This window comes from Emydura macquarii, unplaced genomic scaffold (genome assembly GCF_026122565.2).
Source record: "Emydura macquarii macquarii isolate MOO-44397 ecotype Brisbane River unplaced genomic scaffold, CSIRO-AGI_Emac_v2 contig_480, whole genome shotgun sequence".
Lineage (NCBI taxonomy): Eukaryota > Metazoa > Chordata > Testudines > Chelidae > Emydura > Emydura macquarii.
The window spans coordinates 9,163,966-9,186,894 of NW_027130617.1; the positions used below are offsets into that span (position 1 = coordinate 9,163,966).

The following is a 22,929-nucleotide window of genomic DNA, read 5'->3' on the forward strand; positions in this document are numbered from 1 at the left end:
CAGGAGCTATATTATTAGAAATATAGATAATTGGGTTTCTGATGAGCGGGCAAACCGCATGGTGAATTGCCTGCTGGGTGCAAAGGTTGTGGACCTCACAAGACATCTAGATGGACTTATGTGGAGAGGAGCCAGTGGCTATGGTACATCTAGGTACCAATGTCATAGGGAAAGGTAGGAGAGAGGTCCTGGAGGCAAATTTAGGTTGCTTGGTAAGAAATTAAAGTCCAGGACCCCCATGGTAGCATTCTCTGAAATGCTTCCAGTTCCATATGCAGGGCCAGTTAGACAGGCAAACTTCAGGTCTTAATGTGTGGATGAGATGATTGTGATTGGAGGAGGGATTTAAGTTTATGAGAAACTGGGAAACCTTTTGGAAAAGGAGGGAGCCTCTACAGGAAGAATAGATTCACATACACCAAAATGAAACCAGATTGCTGGCATGTAAAATTAAAAAAGTGGTAGAGGAGTTTTTAAACTAAGGGCTGGGGGAAATCTGACTGGTCCAGAGGAGCACACAGTTCGGACAGACACATCATTTGGGGGAGGCTCTATTAATGCGGATTTTCTACAACACTGTAAAGAGGGGAGGATAGAAATTGATAAAGTTCAGGTAAGAGAACTGAAGAAAAACAGTCAAATGAAAAAAGAGTCCCATTCAATTACATCACATGAAAGTAGAAAACTAAATATAGATTAATTTGATAAGTGCTTGTATACAAATGTAAGAAGTCTAAATATTAAGATGGGTGAACTTGAGTATCTGGTATTAAATGAGGATATTGATATAATAGGCATCACAGAAACTTGGTGAAACAATGATAATCAATGGGATACAATAATACCAGGGTACAAGATATATAGGAATGACAAAGTAGGTTGTACTGGTGGGGGAGTAGCACTATATGTGAAAGAAAGCAGAGAGTCAAATATAATAAAAATCTTAAGTGAATCAAACAGTACCATAGAATCTCTATGGATAGTAATTCCATGTTTGAATAATAAGAGTATAGTAGCAGGAATATACTACTGACCACCTGACCAGGCTGGTGATGGTGATTGTGAAATACTCAGGGAGATAAGAGAAGCTTCAAAAACAGAAAACCCAATAATAATGGGAAATATCAGGTATCCCCATATTGACCTGGTACATATAACCTAAGGATGGAATGCACAAATAAAATTTCTAGTCACCATTAATGACTGCTTTTTGGAGCAGCTAGTCCTGGAATCCACAAGGGGAGAGTCCTAAGTGGAGCACAGAATTTGGTCCAAGTGGTGAATTTAGCTGAACCACTCGGTAATAACGACCATAGTGTAATTAAATGTAACATCCTTGTAGAGGACAAAATACCAAAGAAACCCAACACAGTAGCATTCAACATAAAAATGAGGAGTTACACAAAAATTAGGAGGCTAGTTAAATGGAAATTAAAAGGAACAGTCACAAGAATGAAGTTCCTGCAAGCTGCATGGAAACTTTTTAAAAACACCATAATAGAGACTCAAACTTTGTGTATACCTCAAATAAAAAAAACTCCAACAAAATAATAAGAGGACCAAAAAAAATGCCACCGCAGCTCAACTACAAAGTAAAAAAGGTGGTTAGAAATAAAAAGACATCTTTTAAAAATTGGAAGTCAAAACTTACTGAAGAAAATAGAAGGGAAAATAAATTCTGAGAAGTCAAGTGTAAAAGTAGAATTAGGCAGGATAAAAAAGAATTTGAAGGTCAACTAGCAAAAGATTCACAAACTAACAGCAATTTTTTAAAGTATGTCAGAAACAGGAAGCCTGCCAAACAATCATTGGGAACCATTTAATGATCGAGGTGCTATAGGAGCACTCAAGGAAGACAAGGCCATTGCAGAGATGCTAAATAAATTCTTTGCATCAGTCTTCACTGCAGAGGATGTGAGGGAGATTCTCACACCTGAACCATTCTTTTTAGGTGACAAATCTGAGGAGGAACTGCCCCAGATAGAGGTGTTAATAGAGGGGGTTTTGGAACAAATTGATAAATTAAAAAATATTAAGTCACCGGCACCAAATGGTATTCACCCAAAAGTTCTGAAGGAACTCAAATATGAAACTGCAGAACTACTAACTGTGCTATATAACTATAATTTAAATCAGCCTCTGTGCCAGATGACTGGAGGAAAGCTAATGTAATGTCAATTTTTTAAAAAGGCTCCAGAGGCGATCCTGTCAATTAAAGGCCAGTAAGCCTAACTTCAGTACCAGGCAAATTGATTGAAACAAAAGTAAAGAACAGAATCATCAAACACATACATGAACATGACTTGTTGGGGAAGAGTCAGCATGACTTTTATAAAGGGAAATCACACCTCACCAATCTATTACATTTTTGTGGGGGTAAACAAATGTGGACAAGGGTGATCCAGCGGATATAGTGTACTTGAACTTTCAGAAAGCCTTTAGCAAGTTCCCTCACCAAAGACTCTTAAGCAAATTAAGCTTTCATGGGATAAGAACTAAGGGCCTCTCCTGGATCAGTAACTGGTTAAAAGATAGGAAACAAAGTGTAGGAATAAATGGTCAGTTTTCAAAATGAAGAGGAGAATAGTGGGGTCCCCCATGGGTCTGAACTGGGACCAGTGCTATTCAAAATATTCATAAATGAACTGGAAAAAAAGGGTAAACAGTGAGGTGGCAAAGTTTGCAGATTATACTAAATTACTCAAGATCGTTAAATCCATGAAAAACTGTGAAGAGTTACAAGGGGATCTCACAAAACTTGGTGACTTGTCAACAAAATGGCAGATGAAATTCAGTATTGATTAATGAAAAGTAATACACATTGGAAAACATAATCCCCATTATACAGTACAAAATGATGGGGTCTAAATGAGCTGTTACCACTCAAGAAAGAGATCTTGGAGTCATTGTGGATAGTTCAGTTCTTCGAAAACAGTGTGCAGTAGCAGTCAAAAAAGCTAACAATGTTAGGAACCATTAGTAAAAGGATAGATAATAAGACAGAGAATGTCATCACACCACTATATAAATTCATGATACACCTACACCTTGAATATTGCTTGTACTTCTGCTCACCGCATCTCAGAAAAGATCTATTAGAATTGGAAAAGGTACAGAAAAGGCCAACAAAAATTATTTGGGTATAGAACAGCTTTCATATGAGGATAAATTAAAAAGATTTGGACTATTCAGCTTAGAAAAGAAACGACTAAGGGGAGATATGATAGAGGTCTATAAAATCATGAATGCTGTGGAGAAAGTGAATAAGGAAGTGTTATTTACCCCTTCACATAACACAAGAACTAGGGGTCACCCAATGACATTAATAGGCAGCATGTTTAAAACAAACAAAAGGAAGAACTTCACACAATGCATAGTCAACCTGTGGAACTCATTGCCAGCGGACGTTGTGAAGGTCAAAAGTATAACTGTGTTCAAAAAGGAATTAGATAGGTTCATGGAGGATAGGTCCATCAATGGCTACTAGCCAAGTCAGGGATGCCACCCCACACTCTAGGTGTCCCTAAACCTCTGACTGCCAGAAGCAGGGACTGGATGACAGGGGATGGATCACTTGATAAATTGTCCTGTTCTATTTATTTTCTCTGAAGCATCTGGCACCAGCTACCGTTGCAAGATAGGATATTGGGTTAGATGGACCATCAGTCTGACCCAGTATGGCCAATCTTATGTTCTTATGAATAGGCTTTGTTGATCTCCTAATAGAATGTACTCACACTCCTTCAGAGAGAAAAAGAATTGTGGCCTACTCGTTCACATTTCTTACAATTTTTTTAAACAATTTAAAGAGAGCAGGAGCACAGCTGCACTTAGAATAATAACTCACTGACTTAGTTCCTCATCATGCACACTATTCAATTTATATTACTGTTTGCCAGGGTGCCTGTCTTAGTTGAGTGGCTTATTAAAATAATTATAGCTTTTCAGTCAAGGGCACAAAATTGATTGATCTCTGCATTCAAATCCATGACACTATCTTAAAAAAATGCAAATTTGGTTTGCTTTAGTTTCATCATTTCTTTTAACAAAAGAGTGAAACAATGTTGTTCAAAGTATCCACAAACCGCTTCTAGCCCATGAATCAATGAAGAACTGAATGCAGAAGGCCAAATTCTGTTCTCATTTATACCAGCTAGAGTTACTCCAGACTTCCAAGTAATCCCCAATTGGAGTAAATCTGGACTTGGAGTTCTCTAAGCGTACACTGGTGTAACTGAGGAGAGTTTGGTCTAGAATTCCTAGTCTCCGTCACGCAAAAAATATGTTATAAAATGGTCAGATTTTTTTCAGGGACTCTGTTCATCTGAGAGAAGTGTGTGATATACATCAGGATCAGATATGGCTGTGGATGTGACAGTTCATATTCTGGTCTCCAGGAAAGAACAGGCTGTAGGAAATTTCAGAGTACGGCAAGACTTTAGAACCCATTTGGGGTAGGCATTCCATAGATGCTAAGAGTATTCCTCTGTGTTAGCTAGCATCTGCCAGAGGCATGCTGTGCTTTTCATCTGAGCACTGGGCAGCTCTGCCATCTTATAGCCAAATACATGCACTTTTGGAAAGCATTTTACAGGTATTTGTTTAGGCACTGGGTTGCGTTCAGACTACAAGATTTATTCTCTGAAATTGCACAGAATCTTTATAATTCCACCCCCAACCAAGAGAAACGCATCATTTGGGTTCGAGTTTCACTGAAATCGGACACTCGGGACAAACTCACCAAAGCTTACAAATCTTTGGCCTTGTCTTCACAACAAAGCAGGGTGTATTCTTAACTCAAATTATGAGATAAATGAGGTAAAATCCTACTGAAGATGATGCAGTTTGTAGTTTTCACAGGAGTTAGCAGGCTGAGGTAAACCTTAGGCTACCCCATAGTCTTTAACTCAGCCTGCTAATTTATGTGACAACTACAAACTGCCTTGCGTTTACTAGGATTTTATCTATAATTAATTAGCTCAAGGTAGAACACACCTTTTTTTTCATAGTGAAGACAAAGTGAAAGCTGGGCTATATTTTGAATGAACGCAGGTCACGTTTCAGAGTGAATCCAGGATGATTTTTGTTTCAAGTCTTGCAGACTTCTGTGGTTTCACATGATTTCTATTCAAACCCCAGTGAAACACAGAATTTGACTCAAACCCAGGTGGAACTCTCTGGTTTCAGTGGTGTTGGGAATTCAAACAAATTGAAGCTGGATAATGATTACTTTTCACATGAGATCCTGTGAACTGAAACCAGTTGTTTGGTTTTCCTGTCAAACACTCACTTGATGGGTTTAGGGACTCTGAAGGTTGCTATAACTGGTTGGATTTTCTTTGTCTCCCAGAGAGTGCAGCACAGCACAGAAATTCTTCAAGATCTCACCCACAGAAACATTTCGGATTTCCTGGTGAAAACCTATCCCAGTCTGATAAGAGACAGGTAAGGGTCATTCTCGCTGAGCTGTTTCTATTTGCTTGTCACATTCACATGGAGGACACATGCGGTTTCCTCAGTAGCAGTAATATGACGTAGTACTTTATTTGTTGAAAGTGTACAGACATTAACTCTCACCCCACCCATAAAGTAGGTAAGGATTACTGTCCTTCCTGTGTGGGATTAAACTGTACTGACATAAGCACTTTTACACCAGTATAACTGCACCCATTCTAAACAGATTGTGCTGCTTTAACTATACCTGCATGGCCAGGGCAGTATAACTTTTATGTGAAGAAAAGCTCTTAGAGGCAGATCTGGGCTTAGACTTCAAGGGTATGTATACACTGTGGGGTAAGCCCTTTGAACTGAGGCTCAAGCCTAAGACCCCCCCTTCCATCTACACACAAATCATGCTAACTGAGGTCCCAGGGCCCCATGGGGGTGCAGGGTCCAAGCCTGAGTCAAGCTGGCACTGGGGTCCAAGCCCTATTGCTTTGCAGTGTAGATACAGCCGCACTGGCTTTTTGCTCTGCGAGTCCACCAAAAGTATCCTACAATACTTTTTTTATTCTCTGGCCAGTCAAGTTTTCCTATAGTGCACCACAACAAAGGGGTAGAGTGGCCACATTTTGTGCGGGTGCTTGAAAGTGTGGCATATGGGTGGTTGAACTTGGGCCCATATAATGTAGTGTAGACACTGGAGTTTGGGACCTAGGGTTCAACAAGTCCTAACCTGGGGTTATGAATGAATGTAGACACACAAACAAACCTGGGTCTGCTAATCTGAGTTCTACTAACCCTGGGCTTACATTGCATAACCCATGAGTACCTGACTCCAAGGGTACATCTACACTGCAATAAAAACCCTGCAGCACAAGTGTTAGAGCCTGGGTCAGCTGAGTTGGGTTCTAGCTGCAGAGCTAAAAATTGCAGTGTGGATGATTGGGCTCAGACTGGAGTCTGGGCTCCGTGATCCACCCCCTTGCGGGTCTCCAGCCTGAGCCCAAATGTCTGCACTGCAGTTTATAGCCCCACAGACTGAGCCTTGTGAGCTTGAGTTGGCTGACCAGGGCCAGCTGCGGCTGTACCACAAGTCTTTTATTGCAGTATAAACATACCCCAAGACCAGTGTTCAGTCCACGCTGCCTTTCCAGTACTCACTGTACTGCTTCAAATGTCCTTGAAATGAACTAGCCTAAGGTGGTGTTTTCTCTCTGCTTCACTACCAACTCCCCTTCTTCGGAGACACCGTGGGCACTTATGATGTGTTGGTAGAAACCACTTTGATAGTGATTCAAGATAGAGCTAAAACAATGCTTCTGTGTGTGACCTTACAAATTGTTGGATTAATTTGGAGATGCTCTCAGTCTTGATGCTTACCTCTTCCGGCCCTTATCCTGATATGAATTTTGGTAGCAACAAAAAACCAAAAAGTCCACTCTCCAGAAAGTTCATGGAGTCCTGATGATAAATCCCCATCTCAGTGTAACCAACACTCGATCTGCCTGTAGAGGCTCTAACTCAGCAGAGCGCTTAAGTACATGCTTAGTGTTAATCTGAGCCAGAGCAAACCATCTAGAGTATGTGGACGCAACGTTTTGGAGCAGGCCTCCTGGTGCTGCTCGACAGACTTGGGCTAACGGAGCTTGCGCGGAGGGCTCTAAAAGCAGCTGTGTAGGCAGAGCTTTGAAGTTGCGACTTGAGCAGGACCTCGGGCTCTAAAGCCCCTCACCCCCTCCCTAGGCTTCAGAGCCTGAGCTCCAGCCCAAGCCACATTTTCAAGTTGCTGTCTGTGCAGCTGGATTTAGAGCACTAGCAAAAGCCCCACGAGCCGGAGTCTGTCAGTCACTCTCGCTCACGCCAAAATGCTGCGTACACAAACCTTTCGTTTGATCTGAAACGATTCACAATCTCTTTTTCTGTTGCAGTTTGAAGAGTAAATACTGGGTCAATGAGCAAAGGTAGGAGCAAATTTTTATCGGCTACTGTGGTAAATAAACAAAACAATGATGTTCAGTTTAACTTTGGAACCTAAAAATGTTTCCCTGAATGTTAGAGGTGAATTGTGGCAGATAGCGTACAGTAGACAAAGGGATGACTACAGAAACTAGCATCCTGTGTGAGATGGGGATGGAGGTCATTGGGGAATTGACAGCAATATTACTGTGTTAAACTGGAGCTGCCCCCAGCAGCTGTGAAGACCCTCGGCGCACAAGGAAATCACTACAGCTTCATGATGCACAACAAAGGCAGACCAATGTGAGTCATGCAGGGGAACTCCCTCTGGGTATTGCAGCATTGCTTTGATGTGGCTCTATCCACAGCAGGTAGAGGGGCACGACCCTGGGGAAGGGCTGGGGCAGATAGGTCAGAAAGCAATACGCTAGCCTGAACACCTGCAAGTATGCAGAGGTAACATCCCACACTAAGCTGTAGCAGTAGCTGCGTAGCAGCGTCCACTGGAACTTCATGGCCCTGAGGGAGGATATATCTTGATTTTAGTAAGGCTTTTGATACAATCCCCCAGGATATTCTCATAAGCAAACTAGGGAAATGTGGTCTAGATGAAATTACTATAAAGTGGGTGTGCAACTGGTTGAAAAACCATACTCAAAGAGTAGTGATCAATGATTCGCTGTCAAACTGGAAGGACATATCTAGTGGGGTCCTGCAGAATCTGTCCTGTGTCTGGTATCAGTGAGACTAATTAATCTTTGAAACAATTTACCCAGGATCATGGCAGATTCTCCATCACTGGCAATTTTTAAATCAAGATTGAATTTTTTTTAAAGATATGCTCTAGTTCAAAGGGATTATTTTGTGTGAGTTCTATGCCCTGTGTTATACTGGAGGTCCGACTCACTAAATTATCACAGATCCAGAGAGGTAGCCATGTTAGTCTGTTTTCAGCAAAACAACAAGAGTTCTGTGGCACCTTAAAGACTAACAAATTTATTTGGGCATAAGCTTTCATGGGCAGAAAACCACTTCATCAGATGCACCTGACGAAGTGGGTTTCTGCCCATGAAAGCTTATGCCCAAATAAATTTGTTAGTCTTTATGGTGCCACAGAACTCTCATTAAATTATCACAGTGGTCCTTTCTGGCCTTGGAATCTCTGAATATTTTCCTTCATGACTTGGATAATAGAATGGAGAGTATACTTATAAAATTTGTAGGTAACACAAAGCTGCAAGGAGTTTGCTAGCTCATTAGAGGACAGGATTAGAATTCAAAATGACCTTGATAAATTGGAGAATTGGTCTGAAATCAATATGATGAAATTCAGTCAAGACAAGTGCAAAGTACTACATGTAAGAAGGAAAAATCAAATGCACAACTACAATATGGGTCATAACTAGCTAGACAGTAGTACTGCAGAAAAGGATTTGCAGATTATAGTGGATCACATATTGAATGAATATAACAATGTGGTGCAGTTGCAAAAAAGGATAATAATATTCTGGGGTGTGTTAACAGCGGTGTCATATGTAAAACATGGAAGGTAACTATACTGCTCTACTCAGCACTGGTGAGGCCTTAGCTGGAGTATTGTGTCCAGATTTGGGCACCACACTTAAGGAAAGATGTGGACAAATTGGAGAGGATCCAGAAGAGAACAACAAAAATTATAAAAGGTTTAGAAAATCTGACCTATAAGAAAAGGTTAGAAAGGGCATGTTAAGTATTGAGAAAAGAAGACTGAGGGAGGAACTGGTCAAAGTCTTCAAATATGTTAAGGGCTGATTTAAAGAGGCCTGAGATCAATTGTTCTTTATGTCCACTGAAGGTAGGACAAGAAGTAATGTGTTTAATCTGCAGCAAGGAAGATTTAGGTTAGATGTTAGGAAAAGCTGTCTAACTATAAGGATAATTAAGCCCTGGAACAGGCTTCCAAGGGAGGTTATGGAATCCTGTCATAGGAGGTTTTTAAGAACAGGTAAGACAAAAACCCATCAGGATGGTCTAGATTTACTTGGTCGTGCCTCAGCAAGGGGGGCTGGTCTAGATTACCTGCATTTATATGATTCCACTAACTGCAACCCAGGCGCTGAATCACCTGCACAGAGCCCAGTTACTCAAAATTTGCATGGGATGGAAGGGGGTTAACCAAGAGCTGTTCCTTGATGCAGTTTAATTGTCACTTACATTACTAGCCATTAGTTTTACACTTGTGGTTTTGTTTAGATAAGAATGTCTAGGGCTAAAATCAGAAACCAAAGATTCAGGAGAAGACAATCAGGGATTTTTATGATTTCCTTCTGACAATTTAAAATCTTGATTCAAAGGACTTACAAAGATCAGCCCTTATCCCATTTCCAAAGGACATATGCAGCCTTCACAAATTATTGATCACTTTAACCAATAGCAGTTAGAGGACTGGCTTACTTCACAAGACTCCTCCTGTATGAATATCTGCTGCTCTCATGGGAACAGTACCTTTGATGGGGTTGAACTCAAGAACTTTGGGTTTAGACATGGACATGCTAAAGCTAACTATGATATTATATTTTGTTGTTATTGAGCACTGATTGGCATCAGCATTTCTAGATGCCTCCTTCTCCCAGGCCAGCTCCAATCTCATGTCTGATTCACTGTGTTCCCATGCCATTTCCCTGCTCTGACTTTTTGTCATCCTATCCACCTATTGTTTCTCTTATTAACATTTCATGAGTGCTTGAGATACTTTCCAGCACTAAATATTAATGAGGTGTTAAGAAAACAATAGGTAATCAGGTGCTTCAGGTAACCATCCAGTTGCGTTATAAAGAAGTAAGAAAAGGGGAGGAGTCAGAATTGAAATTGTCAAGATGTAAATTGCTTTGGTCTTTAGTTTTCACAAAGTCCAAATCACTATCCTTTCTAATTGTATCTGTCAGAATAATCCCTTCACCAGGATCGCAGTGTCCATCACTCTAAAATAAATATGATTTTATTATTCGCAAAACCTCTAAAAGCTACATGGTTTGTTAGCAAGTGAGTAGAGAATGTTACACATAAATTATATCATGTATCTAAAGCAAACATTTATTAAGGGAACTTTTAGTATTTCCATTTATTAGAGAGCTTTGGATCTATAACATAAGTGATTGATTGATACTAGTGTGCTCTTCTGCTAGGTATGGAGGAATTTCCATTGGAGGAAAACTCCCAGTCCTTCATGTCACTGGAGACCAAATTGTTGATTTTTTGAGAGGTCTTGGCCAAATGATGAATGTAACAGGGGTAAGCAAGATTTTTTGTCTGTCAGAAAACAGCAAGGAAATGTCGCAAACGTGTACAAAATCCCATTCTGCAGGCTGATTTTAGACTTTGCTTTTTTGATTTTTATTAGGGTCAAGCCTCGATGTCTGTTTCTAAAGAAATGTCTAATTTCCTTAAATACATGGAAACTAAAGACAACATTAAGGTATGTGGAGAGGATAGTCTGGAAATGCACTGCTGTTTTGGAGCCAGATTCCAATAAGAATATTGTTGTCCTTAGCTAAGAAGGGAGTTTAAATGTTATGTCTGTTTATTATATGCAGTGTAGCCGCGTCAGTCCCTGGATATTAGAGAGACATGGTCGTTGAGGTAATATCTGTTGTTGGACCAAATTATGTTGGTGAGAGAGAGAATCTGTCAAGCTTACACAGACCTCTTCTTCAGGTCTGGTAAATGTACAAAAGTCACAGCTAAATACAAGGTGGAACAGGTTGTATAGCATAAGTAGATAACATGTATTTCAAGGGACCACTTCACCTTGAATGGTCCCTTGAAATATGTGTTAACTACATATGCTAAACAACCTGTTCCACCTTGTATTTAGCTGTGACACTTGTACATTTCCCAGACCTGAAGAAGAGGTCTGTGTAAGCTCAAAAGCTTGTCTCTCTGAGAGTGACAGGACGTCCCAATGTTATCAGGACTGTCCTGATATTAAGGGCTTTGTCTCATATAGGTAACTATTACCTTCCCCATCTCCCTACACTGATATTTCACACTAGCTATCTGGTCACCCCAGTGTCTCTCACCAACAGAAGTTGGTCCAATAAAAGATATTACCTCACACACTCTGTCTCGCTAATTTCTGTTTCTTATAAGTAATTACACTGGACACACTGATAAAAGTTATGTTTAATGTAGTTTTCTTTTGTGTGGTTTGTTATCCTGTTGCCATTCTATACACTTTTAAAGAATATCTTCTAGATGTTAAAAACCTGACGTAAAATCCATTGCCCCATTGCTGTGGAATGCTTTTTTAAACCACTGTTTCAGAATGACGTCACTAAAATACAACATGTGAGCTCCCCCTGGTGGACCTCTTCAGGTAGCTAACAAACCCACAGAACTGTGCACATTTCTGCTGACAGTGCCCATGGGAGAAGCAACCAAAAGGCATCCATGGTGCCTCCTGCTGCTCTGGGTTAGTAGTGCAGGCTGCTTAATACACTTTTGCTTTCCGGTTCTTATAGGTATGGTTTAATAATAAAGGTTGGCATGCCATGGTAAGCTTTCTCAATGTAGCCAACAATGCAGTCCTGAGAGCCAATCTGCGGAAAGACCAAGCTCCTGAGGAATATGGGATCACTGCTATAAACCATCCTCTGAACCTCACTAAGGATCAGCTCTCAGAAGTCACTGTGTAAGCAGCAGCAGTTTCCCTGGGTTCTTTCACCCATTTATTTCCCTTCCTCTCCAGCCTATCCTTCCCAGAGAGCTCAAACACCAAGCTGAAGCGTGAGTGGTATTGTTTAATTCAGGGCATATGTTGTCTGTGTGCCATTTGCATGGCATGGCCTTTCCTTCAATTTTATCTTCATCAGAAGTTAGGTATACAATCTCTCTGTGTTCTTTGTCTGCAAGACTAGCTCATTACTGCTCCTTGCAGAGAGGCTCTCGAATCCCAGCTACAGGCTATCTCATTGGTAACATCACTATGGGTGTAGGCACGCCTGTGCCATGTATCAGAAAGGCCAGAATAAAGGCATCATAATCTAGCTCTAAAGTGCCCACAGGTACAAGACATACAGTCAAGGTCCCTGCCCCAAAGAGCTCATACACCTTGGCATTTTCACAGCTGTGCATGTTCCTTGTATTGGGCCTTTTATTAACTTGCATTACTGAATGTCTCTGTCTGACTGCACCTGCCGTGTGAGTGACAGTACTATATGTAATAGCAGGGCTACTTTGAGGGGAGCAGTGTCATGTGGGTGTGCAGGGAACAGCTCAATCTGTGCGTGTTCTCATTAGTCACAATCCTGAACTTCACACCGCAAAATACACTAACATTCCCAACATTTGAATAATCTTGGATTTACAAAATAGCCTTGTTACAGCTGGATGTTAAACCTGCCTGTAGTTTTCAAGGGTTTCCTGATGGCACTAGCTAGCATGGGCTGTGTGTGCTGGCTCAGAGCTCTCGGGTGGCATTCTGTGTTGTTTTCACTCTTGCTCATATTATCCCTCCCTCCTCTGCTTTGCTACAGGCTGAGCACTTCGGTCGATGCTGTCGTCGCCATCTGTGTGATTTTTGCCATGTCCTTCATCCCTGCCAGTTTTGTTTTGTATCTGATCCAAGAACGGGTGACAAAAGCCAAGCACCTCCAGTTTGTCAGTGGTGTTAGCCCTCTGGTTTACTGGCTAACCAATTTCATTTGGGACATAGTGAGTAACTGCTCGTTGGAGCTCTTTGCTTGGAGCTATTGCTGGGTTTGCTTTAGCTTAGAACCTGTTTAGTGAGGTAGATCCCAAGCACAACAAATTTCATTTCTTAAAACATTGCCCAGGTAGCTTGTATTAAGGGCCTTATTAGTTCCTAATTAATTTCAAATGACTAAATTAAGTCTGATGCACAGTTTGTTGTTCAGCTGGTGAAGTTGGAAGTGACATAACCTCATGGATTTCCAGTTCTTACAATTGTATCTTGCTGTACATCTCATTATATTGTACTGTTGCAATATAGAATAAAGCTGTAACCTGGGCTAGCTGTGCTGAGAGCCTGGCTTTTGCTCCCCAGGCCAGGAGGGAACAACTTCTCTGACTGACTCTAGGATATGTCTACACTACAGCAGCACAGCTACAGTGCTGCAGTTGTGCCACTGTAGTGCCATAGTGTAGACGCTTCCGACATTGATGGAAGGGTATTTTCCATTGATTTAGTTAATCCACCTCTCCAGGAAGTGGTAGCTAGGTCATTGGAAGGATTCTTCCATCAGTCTAGCCACATCTACACCAGGGCTTAGGGTTAACTTAACTACAGCAGTCAGGGTGTGAAATTTTTCACAGCCTTGAGCAACATCGGTAGGTGGATCTAATTTTTAAATGTGAATCAGGCCTAAGGCAAAGTGATAGTGGGCTCCAGAAGGAGTGTGTCCCAGCCTTTCTCATTTAAAAAGAAGAGAGTATACTAGGGTCAGGTCCACAGGGTGTGTAAAATATGAGCAATTGAAGGGATCCTCAGGGGTCCAGTAAGGACCTCACAGGAAGGGTGTAGAGGGCAGTAATTTAGTAAACGAAAGGAAGAAAGTAGATAATCTGGATTTCATACACCATACTGAAAGACAGTCACGCTAGCCTTCTGTCAACTTTTAAGTTAATTGTGAGTAGAATTGTTTGCCATAGCACTTGGAAGAATATTCTAGACGTATTAGCTAGTGCTTCTTATGCTATAAAAAAAAATTAGCTAGTGTTTTTCCTGTGCATAATAAACCTCTGATAATTCTGGTAATATAATATTACTATATAATAAATGTAAGTGCTGGGCAGGGGGATGGCTGAGCTTGCTGTCACTTTATCCTCCTATCTCATATAGCAGCATTTCAACTTAGTGGAGTCAGGCCAAAAAGAACTGCTCTTTTAATCTAATGTATCTGTGTTTCTATTGCCCCAATACTTTATATATATATGTATGTATGTATCCTGTTATATTCGTTAGAATTTACAGTCCTCATCCCCCCACCCAGGCTGGAAATATGACTCTCTGGAGTGTATTTAGATTTCTGTTGTTCCCCAAATGGAGCAACATCACCACCACCCTGGACAAATGTAGTGTCCTAGGAACCTGCTATGTAAGAAGATAGGGAAACCAAGCAAGGGGTTATTAGAGAATATGGAGGAATTCTTGTACTTTTAATTGGTTTACATTGTATCCCTGTCCAAACACAGACACAAGGCACAGGAGTGGGAGTAAGGATCTCTCGGTGTTGCAAATTACTTCTCCTCCCTACACCAATAACTGGAGAGGAAGAATTGTGCCTCTCTGAGGCATGATGCCTGCATGCAAATCACTTATACACTGCCCCTTCTGGCTGCAGCTAAAAGCATGATCTAACCTATTATTTCCAGTGCCCCTCAATCTAAAATCATTTTGGAGCAGTTCAGTAAGTCTGAGAATGTTTGCAGCTCTACAGAGCTCACGCATCACACTTTTTCCTTTGCTGTGACAGGTGAATTACACAGTGAGTGCTGGAATGGTTGTGGGTATATTCATTGGATTCAAAAAGAAAGCGTACACGTCTCCAAGCAATCTCTCTGTATTTATTGCATTGCTACTTCTGTATGGGTAAGTCTTCCAGGCAATTTATTCATGCAGCATCCATGAAGCAAACAGTGACCTTTGTTTTCATGTTAGAAAAAAATTTCAGGTTGCTAAACCTGGTAGTGAATGATGTCTAGTTTTAAAGAGGTGTAATCTAGTGAGCACAACAGAACACTGGGAAACAGCAACTCCTTGGTTCTCAGCCCAGTTCTCACAATAACTGATGTATGGCCTTCCACCTTGAGCAAGACACTTAACCCCTCTGCCTCATTTTTCCCATCTGAAAGGTCAGGACATTATATTTATTTACTACCGCACAGGGATGTTTTGCGAATTAATTAACTAGCTAATTGGGCTGCACAGGATTTGGAAGGAAGGAATATTTTATGGTTAATGCACAGGAGTAGGAGTCAGTATTTATTATTATATTAATAATAATTATTAGTAACAGTCATTATTATGGTAGGACACGAAGGCCTCCATCAGAACTGCAGCTCCATTATACTAGATACTCTGCCACAAATAGAGATAAAGGAGGCAGTATATCTTAGTGGCTAGAGTCCTGACCTGGTACTCAAGAAATCCACTAGCTTGCTGGCTGAACATGGGCAAGTCATTTCATCTCTTGTGCCTTGGTTTATCTGTCTGTAAAATGCATATTATACTGACCCTCCTTTGTAAAGTGCTTTGAGATCTATGGATGAAAAAGTCCCATCTAAAAGCGAGATAAGCTAAAGAGACACCGAAAGCTGACAGTTGTAACTGACACAAGGATACTGTTCCTCAGCCCTGCTATATGCTGTGAAATTGGTGTACTAACGTTTACTTACCTCACAGAGGTGTTGAGAGTCTTAAAGGTGAAACTGGACCTGTGTGCTGTTCTGCTGCTTTCCGATGGATAAAGAAAGCCTAAATGTTGTGTTGTTTTTTTTTTTAAATTATATTTTGTCTTTTACCCTTAAAAATGCCAGAAATATCAGGTCTTTTTTTTTTCTGAGGCTTAGTTGAGGGGCTCATTGGCAATCTTAAATATCTAATATGAACTTTTTTCAGCCTCTAACTGAAGGGGTGGAATGTATTCAATCTTTAACAAACAGAACATTTCTTCTAGCTGTTTAAGCATTTCAGTTAAATAAGTGTTGGCAAAAAGAGTGTTTTTACAAGACAGAATAAAATTCACTTCCCCTCTAAGTTAGTCAGGGTTCATTTTTAACATCACAATCCTACTAGTTCTGCAGCTGTCCATAGTGTTTTTTAGATAAAATAGATCAGACAAGATCTGAATTACTAATGTAAAAAAACAAGCAGATTTTTATCTTTAAACACAGGGCCTTCCAGGCTCTCGATATACATCACAAAGAAACCTAGAATGGGCACAAATCCAATATTGCTTTTTCTTTATAGTTTCTTTATAGTTCTTTGATGCACTAAAGTTTGTCATGCAGTTTGGATGGAAGGCACTCTGGAACTGCAAAGCATTATTTAGTGTCTACAAAGTACTTTAAGAGGAAAAATGCTATATAAGTGACTGCTACTGTTTCTAGTCACATCCTCATGCTTTTTTAAAGTTACAATAGTGCAATCACTAAGAAATGTGGTCACTAGTTAAGGACACCTAAAAGCATTTAATCAGAATAGTCAGAGGAATTTTACAGGCATAAAAATGTGCTATATTAAAAGAAGAGTGTTTGTTATTTTTAAAGCATCTGTAAAAATGGAGAAATGTTTGCCGAAAAGCAACATGAGTCATTTTAAACTTCCTCCACTTGTCACCACAGCCAAGTTTTAAACATGTCTCCAGAGGCAAGAGCTAGTGCATGATCATCACTGCATCACTAACTCCTCTTGTGATTTTCTTTTAGCAGCAAATTGTGAAATTGCTAACAAAGTAACTCTCATCTACTTAACCCCCAGTTTCTACATACCAGGAATGTCTGACACAATTTGGAGCAATTCAGCAATGTTGTCACTGCAGCCTGTCAGCTGCTCAATGTTATCAGTATGTTCAAGAAGCAAACTACTGTTATGCTGCTGAATATATACCAGCTATTGTATGATAGTTCTTTGGATATTCAGGACTCAGAGACTAGGTCTACACTACAGACCTGTATCAGCATAACTATGAAAAATCCCTGAGCAGGCCTAACCCCCTGTGCAGACAGCACTATGTCAACAGAGAGTTTGTCCCGTCGACATAGCTACTGCCTCTTAAGGCTTGTCTTCAGTACACGGCTCCATTGATGCAAGGTACGCAAGTTATGTTACGTAAGTCGACATACCTTGCATCGAGTAGCCGTGCTGTCTTAACTATGCTGTGTTGACGGGAGACGCTTTCCTGTCGACATAGCTTACGTTTATCATTCTAGTGAAGTAACGGAGTCGATGGGAGACTGCTCAGCAATTGATTGAGCGTGTCTTCACCAGACCTGCTCAATCGTTGCCACTGCATCGATGAATGTGGCACCAATGGAGCAATGTAGTGAAAACAAGCCCTTGGGCAGGTGGATTAGCTATGTCAATGGGAGAAGTTCTCTCATCTGCATAAGTGTCTTTGCTTGTGCCACAGCAGTGCAGCTGCACCAATGCAATGTTTTAAGTGTAGACCTACCATCAGTCACCTTCTTACCCCTGCCTCTAACAAGAGGGAGTTTTTCTTGTGGTAATGGGTGTTTTCTCCCTGAGAATGCCAGCCCTTCTGCCACTCAAGCAATCTCTTCTGGGCTTATGCCAGCCCTTCCTTTGCCAGACAGGTTGACAATAAGTGCACTCTAATCCTCCCAATCATTACGCAGTGATATCCAGCCCCTGACATTGGCTACTCACAGAAATTCCAGATTCTCTGCACCCAAAAGTGCAGTGTACCCCAATTTATCAGTTTGTCCTTAAACCGCCATTCCTGTGAACCATATGGTATTTGTGAACACTTATAATAAAACAAAAGTAGGCTTGTTTAAGAAAGAATAAAGGTTGAACTAGAAACAAGAGAGAGTCATGGAAACAAGTGGTTATAATACAAAACAAAATAATAAAACAGTAAGCTGGATCCACATTTTTCAATAGTTACCTTTCCAATCTAATAAAGTAGATTTCCCCCAAAGTGCAGTACTTTGCAGTGAAATCTCTGATTGGTTCTGAGATTTTGCCATGTTTGGGGCAAGCAGAAGAGAGCTCAGTTTATGTCTCTGATAGACAAACTAAAAGAAATGCTCAGAAGCTGTTATATCGTGTTTCTATCTTTCACACAGGTGGGCAATAATTCCCATGATGTACCCAGCGTCCTACCTATTCAGTGTCCCTAGCACTGCCTATGTTGCATTGACTTGTATTAATCTCTTCATTGGTATCAACAGCAGTGCCATTACATTTATCCTGGAGTTGTTTGAAAATAACCCGGTAAGCAGTGCTTTCATGGAGACTTTGTTTTAAAGAGCAGCGATGCCAAGAGAGCATACTGCACTTAAAGTGTCGCAGCCTAGCATATGGTGGGTCACCATCTGTAGTGCCTCTGCTGCCATCTCGGGGAGTGAGTGAATAGGGAAGATGCTACTGGCTGTATGTGAAGGACTTGGGGGGGTGAGGGGGCGGAGAGCTCTGAGCAGAGCAGAAGGAAACAAATGAAGTGCGGGTAGGAGCAGTTGACTTTCTGGGCTACCAGCCACACACACACAAAGGAGTGACAGTAAAGTGTTCTTGATCACTGAGAACAAATCCATACTGAGCCACTGCCAGGAGCTAGCTTGGCCTCAGTGATATATGTGGTGCCCACATGCTCGGGGTTTAGCTGATTGCCATATTTGGGGTCTGGAAGGAATTTTCCCCTGGGGCAGATTGGCATAGGCCCTGGGGGGTTTTCACCTTCCTCTGTGGCATAGGGCATGGGTCACTTGCTGGTGGATTCTCTGTATCTTGAAGTCTTTAAATCATTATTTGAGGACTTCAATAACTCAGTCTTAGGTTAGGGGTCTATTACAGGATTTGGGTGGGTGAAGTTCTGTGGCCTGCGTTGTGCAGGAGGTCAGACTAGATGATCATAATGGTCCCTTCTGACTTTATAGTCTGAGTCTATAAAAAAAGATACAATGCTTTTGCTTGGCCTGGAAGAGATGCAGGTTTTTGCTTAGCTGGTATCATGATTTCAAGCGCCAGCTTTATCACATCGGCTGGCACTGTTATCCATCCATTCTCCAGTGTATTTTCAAAAATAATGTGCGTGCTCCTTCAAAACTTCCTGCTGTGATAACCTGACAATACAATCAGTGCTGGTCAGTCTGTGGTGCAACAGGCCAATGTTATGTTACTTCTGAGACTGATAGTTTCCCAGATTATGCCCGTCCTTTTATAGTTATACTCCAGGCATTAAAGACATCCTAACAGGTGAGCAAGAATCTTTCTGTCCCAGTTTATAATGGATGGGGCCAGAATTACACATTGCCTCTAGTATAGATCATAAATATTTCAGTGTGAAGAAGGTGAAGAAAGCATTTCTTTTCTCACTGGCCTTTTTATTCCACATAAAACTCCCTGTTAATTTGTTTCATTTGCTAGAGTCCTACTACAAACTACATTCCTCAGTTCTATTTTTCAAATCATTGGTGTATAGACTGATAGACACGGTAACATTATTTCTTTCTTCAGAGCACAGAAGACCTAATTTCACTGATATGACAGAGAAATGAGCACTCATTTAACTATTTTCTTAAAGAAAATGCTCTAAGAAGTCTGGGTTTCATTCCATATATGATACTATTTCCATATGTTACAGTCTTTGCGGAACTTCAATAAAACATTGAAAAATATACTGATAATCTTCCCACATTTCTGCCTGGGCCGTGGACTCATTGACCTAGCCATGAACCAAGCAGTGACAGATGTATATGCCAGGTTTGGTAAGTAATAGCCAGTAACTTCGAGGGATGCTTTGAAACCAATGCAAGGCATGCCTATATGAGGGCTGAGATATAGAAGTGTTGGAACGGGAGGACTGGTGGCTGTTTCTCAAATTTCTGACTTTTTCGTGTCCATATGTATGTCATGAACAGTGAGAACAAAAGTTCAACCCTTTTAAAAGGAGTTACAATAAACCAATACAAATATAAGTGCTGCATGGGGTATGCCCCTACCAGCAGCCTGTGTCCTAAGTGAAACCATTTCTCCTGTATTTGGGTTCTAATCAGCTTTCATTTTTTGCCCTTTTATGGTTGGTGGGTTTGGGAAGAGAGAAACACTAACATCCTCTACCAAATTGCAAAGCTTAGAAGACTGCCACTGAAATTAATTGGTGAAGTCATTGCTCATCTTGCTCTGAGCCTCAAGACAATCACAGCTGGGGTATATTTCTGCAGTGTTTCATTGCTATCTGCTGTTTTGATAGTTTTCATGCTAATTTTAAAAGTGGCTGCATTTATTTAAATGCCTCCATGTGGGGCTGAGGTTGCCTTTGATAAACAAGAACTTCCTGCTGGAAAAACAGTGATATATCAACACAAACCAAATTTATTAATTTTCACTCAGAAAGGAAAACTGCCACCACAATACCCCATGCAAATGTCTGGAAATGATCTGAATTGGCCTCGTATTAATTTAATTCATGCATTCATTTTCGCTTCCACATATCAGTGCCCTTAGAACTTGGTTTTGCGTTTTCAAAAGAGCCTTTATTGGGGAACTTGGAAAATTGCCTGGTAATGATCACATAAATTACAGATTTGCATCTGAAGTCATTACACTAATGGGTTTTGTTCTGAGGAGCAGTACTGTGTTTGGGCTCTATTTCACCTTGCTTTCTGGTGATTTCACTCCAAAGGTGAGAAGCATGTCTTGAATCCATTTCAGTGGGATTTTGTTGGAAAGAACCTGGTTGCCATGGCAGTTGAAGGGGTTGCATACTTTGTTCTGAATCTCCTTATGCAGCATCATCTGACCCCCACAAGATGGTATGTTCAAAACCCCTTGAACTCAGAGATAAGCTTGTATGAAAGTTTTTGTTAACGAAATTAGTGTCTTAGTTATTCACTGTGGTGCCTTTTCTCGCCTGGAAGGCACACATTTGTGGAGGTTTTATGAAATTCACCCTATTTACTTCAGCATCATCCTTCGTCACTAGGTCCCTGATTTAGGAAAGCACTTAAGCATGTGCTTAAATCCAACTAACTTCATTAATTCAGTGGAATTTAAGCATATGCTTATGTGCTATCCTAAGCAGGAATGTATTTCTGAATCAGCGCTTCAGAGTGAGCTTATTGCATTAGGTAAACTGTGGTATTTAGTCCACAAAGTGAACTTCTAAAACTTTTGAGTGACTTGAATGCTGATGAGAGGTGCTGGCTGGGAAGTCCTATGGACAGCAGTCCTCTGTTTATGCATAGCACAGTTACAACATGGGCATCAGCTTCCCATGCTGCTGCTTAAAACTGCCCCACCCTAACTAGAGGGCTTCCTCCAAGGGTAAGAGTGTAATTCATTCTCCGATGAGATTGCCAACAAGGGTGCCAAAGGGTGCAGTTTATGAAAATATAGTCTCACATGGACAGTTTTCCATTAAGAACTGGACTGAGACCATCAGCTCTGTACACCTAGGACACAAAAAGTAAAGGTTTTGACTGAGCACTGAGCTGGGTCAGATTCAAACTAGTGACAGAAGAGTTCCATGTCCCATTGCAAACCCCCTTGATCCACCCAGCTCCCTGTGTTCACAGTACTTGGCGTTTAAGATGGAGAATTCTCTTCAAATCCAAGAGTGCCCCAGCTAATGTCATATTATAAAACTAAGGTCTTCTCTCTTCCACTAATCACGTTTTCTGGCAATTATCTAACCATGATTTCAGGCTCTGCTATTGTAATTGTATTGTGCCCCATGTGACTCATATTTTATTCAATCAATCTGTTGGGTTTATTTAGGTTTTCTGAGCCTGCTAAGATGCCTATTAGTGATGAAGATGAGGATGTTGCAGAGGAAAGACAAAGAATTATGAATGGAGGAAACAAAACAGATATTTTAAAATTACAAGAACTGACCAAGGTGATATTTTGATCATTTTAAAATGTATGTTAGCTCTAGTTGGAAACTCATCTGAGATGTGGTCTCCTGACAGAATATTGTTCCAGAATGCACTTGAACAAGTGGACAATGTAGTTTTCAAAACCAATAATATGTAGCCATGAAACATCTGAACATTTTTTAAAGAAAGGTCTTCTACTGTTACTTGCCCACTTCTCACTGATCAAAAAAATCAAACGTAAGTCTTTGATTTAGCTACAGAAAAGTCCAATATGGACAGGGTAAGCTTCCCTATTCACTCCCTGGCTCATGTGCCTAAGCTCCCCTTCACCCACCTACCCAACCTAAACCTGTCCAAGGTCTACCATCTTCTCTAGCCTGTGATTCTCCACATTCTGGGCTACTCTCTTTCCATTTGTGAATTCCAGTCTTCACTTTTCTCCCATTTAGTTGCTTTCACATTACAGGATTAGGAGACTCTCATCAGGATCTGTCTACACTGCAATTGGGGCGTGTGATTGCAGGATGTGTGTGGACATACCCAGTCTAGCTTTAATCTAGATAGCTCAGGTACCAGAGCAGTGAAGCCATGACATCATGGGCTTCTGCTTGGGCTGTACAAGCCTACCTGAGACCCTGGGTAGTTATTCATGTGGCTAGCCTGTGCTGAAGTTCATGCTGCTCTGGCTTCACCCTAATCAGTACATGAGCTAGCTAGATTAAAGCTAGCTCAAGTATGTCTACGTGTGTTGCAATCACACACCCTGACAGCAATGTAGACAGACCCACTGTGTGGTGCCAGGCAGTCTTCTCTCCAAAGATTGAAAACATCTGCATGATTTTCTCAGTTCCTTGTCCCAGCCTGAGGAGCAGGTATCAAGAGATCATATTCATTACTGGAGCCCTATGAATGGAGTACTCAATCATTCCTCACAGTCGTAATTTCCTTTATTGTTCTATCTTGTTGGGT

The 22,929-nt window shown here is 41.0% G+C and overlaps 1 protein-coding gene across 1 annotated transcript in view; it reads left to right on the forward strand.

Annotated features, from left to right (window-relative positions):
* ABCA4 (ATP binding cassette subfamily A member 4) overlaps nucleotides 1–22,929 on the forward strand; it is a 96,008-nt gene that overhangs the window by 67,428 nt on the left and 5,651 nt on the right. The window contains exons 31-41 of the mRNA XM_067538276.1: nucleotides 5,351–5,445; nucleotides 7,371–7,403; nucleotides 10,563–10,668; nucleotides 10,778–10,852; nucleotides 11,898–12,067; nucleotides 12,912–13,089; nucleotides 14,871–14,986; nucleotides 18,208–18,355; nucleotides 19,725–19,848; nucleotides 20,766–20,895; nucleotides 21,860–21,980. Coding sequence (XP_067394377.1) covers nucleotides 5,351–5,445; nucleotides 7,371–7,403; nucleotides 10,563–10,668; nucleotides 10,778–10,852; nucleotides 11,898–12,067; nucleotides 12,912–13,089; nucleotides 14,871–14,986; nucleotides 18,208–18,355; nucleotides 19,725–19,848; nucleotides 20,766–20,895; nucleotides 21,860–21,980 — 1,296 coding nt within the window. The remainder of the gene's footprint in view (nucleotides 1–5,350; nucleotides 5,446–7,370; nucleotides 7,404–10,562; nucleotides 10,669–10,777; nucleotides 10,853–11,897; nucleotides 12,068–12,911; nucleotides 13,090–14,870; nucleotides 14,987–18,207; nucleotides 18,356–19,724; nucleotides 19,849–20,765; nucleotides 20,896–21,859; nucleotides 21,981–22,929) is intronic.